General features: G+C 53.4%; 1 protein-coding gene across 1 annotated transcript; it reads left to right on the top strand.

Annotated features, from left to right (window-relative positions):
* Positions 1 to 4,811: 4,811 nt before the first annotated feature.
* IVL (involucrin) lies at positions 4,812 to 7,395 on the top strand. Its single transcript, XM_015248303.3, has 2 exons — positions 4,812 to 4,941; positions 6,088 to 7,395. Exon 2 carries the CDS (start codon positions 6,111 to 6,113, stop codon positions 7,047 to 7,049), a length of 939 nt encoding a protein of 312 aa, XP_015103789.1. The 5' UTR covers positions 4,812 to 4,941; positions 6,088 to 6,110; the 3' UTR covers positions 7,050 to 7,395.
* The last annotated feature ends 3,245 nt before the right edge of the window (positions 7,396 to 10,640 follow it).

Below are 10,640 nucleotides of genomic sequence, written 5' to 3'. Positions count from 1 at the left end.
GATCCCCCCACTACACTCACTCACACACACGTGCGTGCACAGACTCCACACGTATCTGAGTGGCCTCTGTAACCACTTTCAGTAGTAACCTTAAGAGCAATTAGTCCTCTCAGGTGGCAGCTGATGCAGGCTCAGGTGTCCCCCAGCACTCCCTAATTTGCAGGGGAGGAAGAGGATGGAGACTGATAAACCAGGCGGTCAGCCAAGACCTTGGGGCATCCTTGCCTCCTTTGACCTGTGGTCCGACTGAGGATGACACTTCCCGGGGGGGCCTGCACAGCTGGTCTAGGTCCCTCTTACCCTGTTGTTCTGCACCTGCCTCCTCTCTCTCCTCTGTGACATCACCCCCACCTTTTCCCTCCAACCAGAGCCCTGCCACCCTTTCCGTCTGCCCTCCTCCGGGCTGTGTCCCTCCCCCGACTGCCTCCCTCTCTTGCGCACATCCCAGGGAAGGCTCACCATCGGGTTCTTCACCAGTCCTCCCCCGTTCCAGGCAGCGGGCAGAGCCCTTACCATCTGTCTCCAGCTCCATGTGGCTGTCTGTGCACTCTGCACTCTCTTACCTGGCTTCCTCTGTCCGCATCAAAGCTAGACCCAAACTGCTACCTCTCTTCTGCCCACACGGGCCCCCAGGCTCTTCCACGGACCATCAGGCTGCAGGACAGCAAACCCACCTGGATTCCCCAGCGAGCCCACCCCACGCACGGGAACACCATCCTTTCCCGTGGGGCCTCATGAGCGCAGGAGGAGGACAGTTCTGTGGGCTGAGCTGGAGCAACACCTGAGGCCCGGCAGCAGGCAGACTAGCAGGGGGGCAAATGTGCAGTCAGGAGACGTGGCTGCCCCCCCCCACTCTCCTCCACACGCTGTGCGACTTTGGCGCTTCAGGGTTTTCACTTGCAAAATGAGAACGTTAAATCTGGTGTTTTCATAACTCCATATTTAGGCCGGTAGCACAGAGCATCCCACCAGCAAACACTGGCCATGACTCCCAACAATAGCATAGTCAGAGTACCATCTATGCGCTAACAACATGTATCAGCCCACCAAATCCTTACAGAGGTCGAAGGAGGTGCATGTACCCATTTATAGGCCAAGAAACTGAGGGTCACAGAGGTAAAGCAACTTGTCCAGATAACAGGAAATTCGGTGGGATTCGAACCTAGGCCTGGCTGACTGTAAAGCCAGTGTCTATCCTGGAAAAACAATGCTCCTCCAGATTGGATTAGGCTACAATAACACCAGCAGCAGCCAGGACGCAGAGCTCTCTGTTCCCCGGACCAGCGAGGGTCATCCTTAGGGCATTCGGCTGAATCGGAGCCAAAGAAGACTGGCCCTTCCTCCAAAAAGCCCAGAATTGACCACACTGGAGTCAATCAGTAAACGTCTGACTCACAGAGTTGGAAAACATCCAACGTGGTACCAACACCAGATGCTCGGGCACTGGAGAGGGCAGCCTGGTGGGAAGAGAGCTCACTGGGTGGAGATCAGGACATGGGGGTTCCAGCCCAGCTCTATCACAGACCCTCTGTAAGGCCTTGGGTTTCTCACTGCCCCTCTCCAGACTTCAGTGCCCACCTGTCACAAGAGAGGACTGGCCCCAGCGGAGAGGACTGGGTGCCCTCCCGTGCCCACTGTGTTCCAAGGCCCCTCCAGCTCAGACACACTGTTGCAATCAGGTGCAGAGAATCAGCTGCAAAGAATGTGATTTCTCAGTGAGCCTAGGAGGGGGGGGCGTCCTGCCAGCTTGGGGAGAAGGCACCGAACATCTCCTTTTCTCCACTACTGATAGCCTTTCATGCCTTCACGCCTCTTACTGCATGAGGGGCAGAAGTGTGGCCGTCCCTCCACAGCCGTCAGCTTCACAAGCAAGAGCTAACCTTGGGGACTGAGAGCAGGAACCAGCAATCCCACAGGCCAAGAAGGGGAAGGCAGAGGAAAGCGGAGGAGAGGCAAACGGGACACATCAGAGAGACCAGTCCAGAAGCCCGGAGAGGAGGATGAACCTCTTGGCCGCTTCTTGGTCTCATCTCCCTTCCTTGCTTGTCCCTTCCTGGGGCTCAAAGAGGCCCAACAGGCAGATGAGGAGCGGAGGGAGGTCAGGTTCGGGAGGCCACGGAGGAGGACGGTGAGGTTTCCAGGTCTGCGGGACGGTGACCACTGTGGGTTGCAAGTGGTGGGGTGATGTAGGCAACAGCGCCCTGGGCAGAGCAGGAGGCCTGTGGGGGTGGAGAGGAAGGTAGTGGCCCCAGAGAATGGAGATATTGCCTCTTGGGGAAGCAGCCTAGGCATGGGGACCAAGATGGGAACATGAGACCTCCTGGTCCAGGTCAGCTCCCCAGGACTCTCTACCATCACTCCATCCCCGTGACTTACTAAGAGCTGTCCTCAACACTCCTCCCCGAGGGCAGCGAAATGCGGGACTCATTCCTCCCCCTTGCCCCCACCCCCAGCTAAGCTACAGTTCAAGAAGGTTGTTTCACTTAGAGAGAAGGAGAAACCAGCCAGTTTCTGCCTCTGCAAGAGAAGCAGCCGGGGCCTCCCTGGGCTGGGGACCAGCCGGGGTCGGGGCCTCTGTGTGTGTCACGGGATGTGAGCTCATTCTCGTTATACTGGGCGGGGTCGGGACAGTTACCCAGCCTCCGCATGTGGACCCCGGGGCCTATGAGGTCACTCAGGCAGACATTGAGAGGATCTCCCATCTGTGTACACGTCTGCCCCCAACATGGCGCAACCTGAGGGCAGGGCGTGGGGCCCTGAGCCCCTAGAAGGCTGGGGCCCCTCCGCTCCTCCCCTGCTCACACGCCCTCCCTCAGCTCCGATCTTCACCCTCCTCACCACTCCCTAGCTTGGCCCCGTGGCCAAAGGCTCACACACACTGTCTTCCCTGCAAAGCTCTCATCAGTCTGTGAATCAGAGGACGGGAGGCAGATCTGGCAGATTTTGGCACCTGGAAACCCATAAGACCGGTGTGACTTCCTCCAGCTGGGTCTGCTGCCCTGGGACTGACTGTCACGGGTTGGGGAGCGGCAGATTCCTCCCATGTGAGGTCAGCAGCCCAGCGCGAGGCATGTGTGCCCGGTGCGAGGATGCGTGGTTAGTTCTCTGCAGGGGGAGCGGGATGGCGGGGGGCGGGGTGGAGGAAGCGTTCCCCGCCGCTGAAGACAGCACGGCCCTCGGCTGAGGAGGGGATGTTGCGAGGCGCCTGGGGAACGGAGGGGGCGTGAACAGAGGCAGGAGGCCTTCCATCCGTCTTTACACATGAGGCCCCAGGAGCATGGCAAAATCAGCACATAAAGAGATCTCCCGGGGGCTGGGAGGGAGGGGACTGTCAGGACAACCACGGGGCAGTCAGAATGCTTCTCAGAATTATTAGTCTTTGTCTTCACACTATTCTAATATTTGTTTTTTGCATGAGTTGTGAGGAAGAGAGTTCAAATGAAGTCCCTAACATAAACTATTCACCAATCATTGAAAGGAAGGCCAGTCACAGTTGGGCCTGTTCACACGCACACACAGAGGCAACGCTGAAGCGCTCGGCAGTCGCTCCCTCCGGGTTCCTTCATTCCTTCGGCGCGGATTTATCGGGCACGGATTGCATTCAGCGGCTGCAGCAGGTGCTGGGGGCAGAGTGGAAAACACGCCAGGGAAAACTCTGGCCTTACGGAGCTTTGCTTTCCTGTGGGAGGGGTGGAAAATAAACCAGTGAACACAGCAGATAAAAGAGCCCTTCACTGTCACTAGCGAAATGCAGCGGGCCCGGGACGGTGCTCCAGCGGGGCCGTGGGGAGGCTCTCTGGCGGGCCCCCACGTTCACGGTCAGGCCGAAGGACACGAAGAGTCAGGGGCCCGGGCAGCCCCGAGCCCCGAGGTGGGGGGCACCGGCCTCATCCAAGGGTCTGTGAAACCGTGGCAGTGAGTCTAGATTTTACTCCAGGAGCGTGGGGTCGCCGCCAGCACTGAGCGGGGACAAGTTCCAGCCCTCACTCTGAAAGACTGCTTAGGCTATTTTTTAGAGAGTAGTTCAGAGACCGCAGTGGATGACCTACTTGTATTGATCTTTGTACCTTCATGCATTTCCCTCAAACATACGGAACGTTTGTTTTATCATCATAGAAAGCCATCCCTATTATTTCATGCATTATATCCTTGGTGCCTGTTTCCTTGCCTAGAGTTGTCCGTGACTTGGAGTTTTTGGAGCATGATTCTTGGGAACTTCTGTAACTACAGCCTTCAACGCAGGGCCTGGGTAGCCCCTGGTACCCAGCAGAAGACCCTGACAAGCTTCTATTTGACCATATTGGGCTAAAGTCAGGCTCAACCCTCCCCTTCCCAGGACGGAGTTTATTTCCATGCAGAATGGAGTTATAGAAATGCCTTGAGAGCAGACGGGCTGTGGGCTAGTAACCAAGAGAATCCCCCAGCAGCCCCACCCCTTCAGGGAAAGTGATTCCTCCACCTTTCCACCCCATCTCCAGGCTGGACATCCCAGACAGACGCATGACTCTATTCGGTGCCCTTGGAAACGAATCCTACAGCCTAATAATGAGGATAAACCCATTTTACAGGGGAACAAATTGAGATTTGGAGAGAAAACTTGACTGAGATCACAGAACAAGAGGAAAAGGGGACCAGGTTCCTGAGATGCCCCCTTTACCTCCCAGTGCCCAGGTCGTGAGAACCACAGGAGTGACTGAACCCCCAAGCCCTCTGGCCGGGAGGAGCTGTGTGTCTCTGTGAAAAGGGGCCCTGAGGGGTTTTCTGCTCAAGGTGCTGGTGATGAGTCAGGAAGGCGCTAGAGGAAGTTGAGTGGTGAAACCAGTCCATCTCCTTCAACTCGGGAAGGAGGCCAGGCTGGGGAACGGTATAAAGGGCAGCCTGGCCCCTGCTCAGCTCAGCACTCCACTGGAAGCTTCTCTGGCCATCCTTCCCGTGAGTCTGGTGAGTGTTAGCCAGCAGAGCCAGGGTACAGGCCGGGGCTTCCCGCAGGCCAGAGAGCAGTGTCACTCGTGTACTGGTTCGACTGGCCTACCTGTTCTTCTAGGAGGACTCAGGTCACTGTGCTGGGGGCTGGGTGGCATGGCATGGAAACAGAATGGACAGCAATCCCCTCCTGTCTCATGTGTTCTTGGGACCATATTTTAGAGCATATGGGGGCCAGGGGTGGGGAGAGAGAGAGAGGGCTGAGATGGGGAATAGGGAGGCGGGGAGAATATGGCCAATTTTTCTCCTAAAACTGTTTGATTTGGGCTGACTGTGATTTTGCCTTCTTTATGGGAACAGAAGGTCCAGGGAAATACTTGTAACTCTTGGCTGTGCTACAGAAGGGAGAAATGCAGGGGGTGGGGAGCACTGGTATATTTGGAGAACCCGGGCAGAGCAGAGGCAGGAGAACCCAGCTTGGAAGTGGGGGCAGCTGTTTCCAGCCGCCTCCCACCGCCTCCTCACCTCAAGCCCTGGGGCTGCAGCTGCAGCTCAGGGGTCATGCGAGGAAGCAGCTCTGGGGCGAGTAGGCCAGTCTGTTCATTTCATAGAGGAGAAATCTGAGGCCCAGAGGGGCTGTGACTTTTCTAGAAGCACATTGTATTTCACTGGGAGGTTTAAGCTGAGAACATGTCATGTGACTCCAGCTCAGGGCTTTCTCACACCCTGTCGGCATGGGCCGCTGGCTTCCCAGGACCCAGGAGTCCTCCAGGAGACCTTTCTACTCCTGGCACCTTACCTCTTCCCGCCATAATCCCAGAAGCCGTCTCTCCTCTCTGTCAGTGGAGGTCAGCAGCAGGGGAGAGACAAGGACGGGCAGCGGCGGGAGGTGAGGGGGCATTCAGCCCACCCAGTAGAGCAGCCCTGGAGAGAGCCCTCTTTGGTGGCTCTTGGGAACAAGCGGGTCCCCGGAGGCCCTTCCTGCCCCTCCCGAGTTCTATCCTTCACTCTGCTGATTCTGGGGAATGACAGCCCAGGGTGGGCGGCAGAGTGTCCCACCCAAGAGAAGAGGGGAAGAGGAGGAACCATCCACTGCTGCACTTCCAGGGCTTCATCTCCTTCCTCGCCTTCAGTAACCCCTCTTATCCCTTTTGGGTTTTTCAGGTTGACCTAAAGCAACTTCCAAGATGTCGCAGCAGTACACTCTGCCAGTGACCCTGCCCCCTGCCCTCAGTCAGGAGCCCCTCAAGTCTGTTCCTCCTCCCACTGATATCCAGCAGGAACAAGTGAAGCAGCCAACTGTGCTGCCTGCCCCATGCCTGGAGGTACCCTCTGAGCTCCCAGGGGAGACCCCTTTGGAGCACAGGGAGAAACACATAACTCTTGTGAAGGAGATACCCGAGCAAGAGTGTGAGCTGCAGCAGGAGGAGCCACAGCAGCTGGAACAGCATCATGAGCAACAGCAACAACAAGAGTCACAGGAACAGGAACAGCATGTGGAACAGCAGCAGCAAGAGTCACAGGAGCAGGAACAGCATGTGGAACAGCAGCAGCAGCAACAAGAGTCACAGGAGCAGGAACAGCATGTGGAACAGCAGCAGCAGCAACAAGAGTCACAGGAGCAGGAACAACATGTGGAACAGCAGCAGCAACAAGAGTCACAGGAGCAGGAGCTGCATCTGGAACAGCATGTGGAGCAGCAGCAGCAGGAGCTACAGGAGCAGGAAGTGCAGCAGCAGCAGCAGCAGCAGCAGCAGCAGCAACAAGAAGAGTGTGGGGAATATCAGGAAGCAGAAGATTCGGAGCAGCAGCTGAAGCAGGAGAAGGCACAAAGGCAGCAGCCGCTAAAGGGAGAGCTGGAACAGGAGAAGAATCTCCTGGACCAGCAGCTAGACCAAGAGCAAGCAAAGAAAGATGAGCAACTGGAAAGGAAAGAGGAGCAGCTGCTGGAACACCTGGAGCAGCGGGAGAAGCAGCAGGAGCCATCAGCGCAGCAGGAGGGGCAGCTGAAACAGCCTGCGTTTACCCCAGCCCCTGGCCAGGACCAGGAGACCCACCCTGCCCAGCCGCTGAAGGGAGACGTCTTGCTCCCTGAAGAGCAGCAGCAGCAGCAGCAGCAGGTGTAGTGCCCCCTCAAATATAAATCACCACCCCCAGGGGCCCAGAGGCCCCCGGCAACCTCACACAAGTGAAGAGAGCGCCAGTGGCCTCGCTTACCTCAGGTCCCCTGCCTGGTGGCCCGCCTTGTCTGTGAACCTGCCCGACCCTGTCCTTCCGCATGTCCTTTGGTAGGGCTGGGGGGGAGGGGACGTTGCCGCCCAGCGCCCATCCCCCTGAGCCCAGCCCCAACCTCCGGTGGCCAGAGCCTCTGCCTGAGGACAGTTACTACAGCAACTCTGACTGCACCCTCAGTGTGATAGCTGAATCTGTGAGTGTGCACAGTGATACAGAATAAATCCTAGAAGTCCTGGGGTCCTGTGTTGTTTGGCTTTTTATCCGCTATTGCTCTCCGTATAAAAACCTGTGTGGGGGTCAACGGTTGCAACTGACTCTCTTGGCCAACTCCCAGAAGAGGACAGACATTTGACCCCTCTTGAATTCTGCTCCCCAAAGCACTCAATACATTCCACCACTGCTAAAAATGAAATCAAAACAACACCAAAACAAAGCAGGGCCGCTTCACTCACACACCTGAAAGCAGCACTTGGCAGTCTCGAAGAGGGGATGGGTTAGTCTGGCTGAGGGGAAGAGGATCTGGTTATCTCAGTTCAGCACCGCCTTACAGTATAACCACCGAACCCAATCCTAACCCAAAGGGGATGGGGCCAAAGGGTGGCCAAAGCGATGGGGAGGGAGTGGGGACCCCACCTGCATTCTGGTGCCTGCCCAGGTTTCTCTGTGTAGATTGTCCACATGGTTTCCAAGAGCCTTGCGGACCACCTGCATGGTTATAAAGGAGACTTTAGGGAAGCGAAGAAGCAGAATTGGGCAAGATGGTGAGAGGAGAGACTCCTGGGACTGGTCTCTGATGGGAAAAGTGACAGTGTCACTAAAAGAAGTAAAAGTTGGTCTAGCTGAAATCACGGAAGCCAAAAATGCTGAATAGCCTGCAGAAATACAGACCCAAGGTCACTGCAGCGGTTCCCGCCTTGACATTTCTGTAGCTCTTACTGCCATTGATCACATCAGCATGTGGGGGGCTCTCTTTTCTGGGAATCACCTTGCTTTAATTATTTACGTGATCTCAGGCAGGGGGTCTCAAGTTACCCAAAACTGTCTTATCACAGTCATAAGCATGTCAGGGACATTCTATTTTTTTTTTTTTTGGTGGGGGAGGTAATTAGGTTGATTGACTGATTGGTTGAATGATTGATTTTAATGGCAGTACTGGGGACTGAACCCAGGACCCTGTGCATACTAGGCATGCGCTCCACTGCTGAGCTATACCCTCCCCATCTAGGGACATCCTTTTTGAGACTGCCATAGAAGCCAAACTCAATAGCTCTGAATAGTACTTAGCATCCCTCAGCCCCCCACCCAACTCCAGCAACACTCGCTCTCATTCCTCCTTAGGTATCCTTTCTTGATACCACCATCTGTGCATTCACTTAAGCCAGAGACACCATCGCATTCCTCACTCCTCTCCTCTTCTTCCCCACCCACCACAGAGACCAAGTCCTCACTACCTCTACCTGCACCTCCCAAGCTTGGATTGAGATCACTTCTCACCTGAACTATTGCAACAGCCCTCAAGCTGGTCTCCTTTGCTTCCCGTCTCCACACACCCTGCAATCCACCCATCACACAGTGGTCAGGGTGTTACAGTTCTGACTTAACCACATTACTCCTTGGGTTAACACTTGTCAGTGGCTCTCATTACTTAGAGGATGAGAGAAGGGGCTCGAGTCCTCCTAACGGGACGAGAGTTAAGGGCAAGTCTGGGTGGGACTGACTGGGAAGGCTGGGAACACAGGGAGAAGTAATTAGAAACACCCAAAATATGTGCATAGTTTTTTTTGAAATCTTAAGTTTTGCCCCCTATTTTTTTTTTAGAGGAGGAGGTAATTAGTGAAGTCTTAGGTTTTGAATTTTTTAATAGACCTTATTTTTTAAGAACGGTTTTTGATTTACAGAAAATTCAAGATAGTACAGAGTTATCATACATTTCGCACTCAGGTTTCCTTATAGTTAACATCTTGGTTTAGTATGGTGTATTCATTATTATAATTAACAAAAGAGGGTTGGTACATGGTTATTAACTGAACTTCATGGTTTTTTCCAGTTTCTTTAGTTTTTACCTAATGTCTTTTTCTGTTTGAGGATCTCATCTAGACTATCACACATTTAGCTGCCTTGTTTCTCTAGGGTCCTCTTGACTGTGATGGTTTCTCAGACTTTCCTTGTTTGGTTTTTTTTTCCTTCTTCTTATATTATTTCATGCCCATATGTGTATATTGAGATACAATTCTACAAGTATAATTGCTGGGTCAGTGTATGTGCATGAATACTTTAAAAAATTATATTTTAAACAAAATTTGATACATGAAAAGCATAAATGTTACACGGATATAAATTATAACATTAGTCATCCAATAAACACTCATCAACTGACCACCTAATCCAAGAACTAGAACATGCCTGGTCAGGTATTTTGCAGACTATCCCACAGTCTGGGTTTGTCTGATATTTTTCTCATGATCAGACTGAAGTTATGGGTTTTGAAGAGGAAGACCATAGAGGTCAGGTGCCATTTTCATATAAAGAGTACATACAATTAACATGACTTATCACCTTGACCACCTGGCTGAGGTAGCGTGTGTCAGCCTTCCCCACTGGAAGGTTACTCCCATCGCCCTCCAACATCCCATCTTTCCATAATGTATCTTCGGAAGGAAGTCACTATGCAAAGCCCACAATTAAGAAGTTGGGAGTTAGGCTCCCCGCCACTGAGGGCGGAGTATGAACATAAAGTATTCTGGGTTTTCTGTGCAGGAAACGTCTCTCTTCCCTCTGCTTATGTATGTATGTATTTAATCGCTTATTTACAACAGCGTGTACTCATGAATACTTATTTTGTACTTTGGGCTATGACCCAATAGTGCTTTATTTATTTTCTTTTTTATTGTGGTAAAGCACACATCACAGAAAACTTACTATCGTAATCACTGCACACTTCAGAGGTATTAAGTACGTGCGCCAACGTGCACATGCACGTTGCTGTGCAACAGTCACCGCCATCGTCCTGCGGAACTGTAGCTCTAGACCCGTTCAACACTCATTCCCCATGACCTTCTTCATCAAGCACACTTACCTCTCAGACTTCTTACCCTTCTCTCAATACCCTGTGAAGGTGGTTCTGGAATCTCTACCTCTCTCAGCATGTGCAATAACTTTTCCCAGGTCCCAAAAGGCTTCCCAGCAGCGTGTCAGGACTGTCCGTGGAGGACCGAGTCGTAAGTGTTGCCCTCATACCAATAATATCCCCCTCATTCAGCTTCATAGCCCGCTGCTCACTGCCTAACAGCCTCAAGATACTCCCCCAGGAAAGGATTCCCATGTGCTGGTACACATTACCTGCAGATCCATCAGCGAATAATTCTGCCCTCCCTTAGCAAGACCAGCACTAACCCAGTGGGCTTCACCAACGGCCAGGAGAGAAGGGGCGGGGAGATCTTGAGTTAGATGATGATGTCTTACAAGGCATCTGCTTCAGCGAG

The sequence above is a fragment of the Vicugna pacos genome, chromosome 21 (genome assembly GCF_048564905.1).
Source record: "Vicugna pacos chromosome 21, VicPac4, whole genome shotgun sequence".
NCBI lineage: Eukaryota > Metazoa > Chordata > Mammalia > Artiodactyla > Camelidae > Vicugna > Vicugna pacos.
Note: the sequence above shows the minus strand (reverse complement) of the source record. Positions and strands in the feature narration are given on the sequence as shown.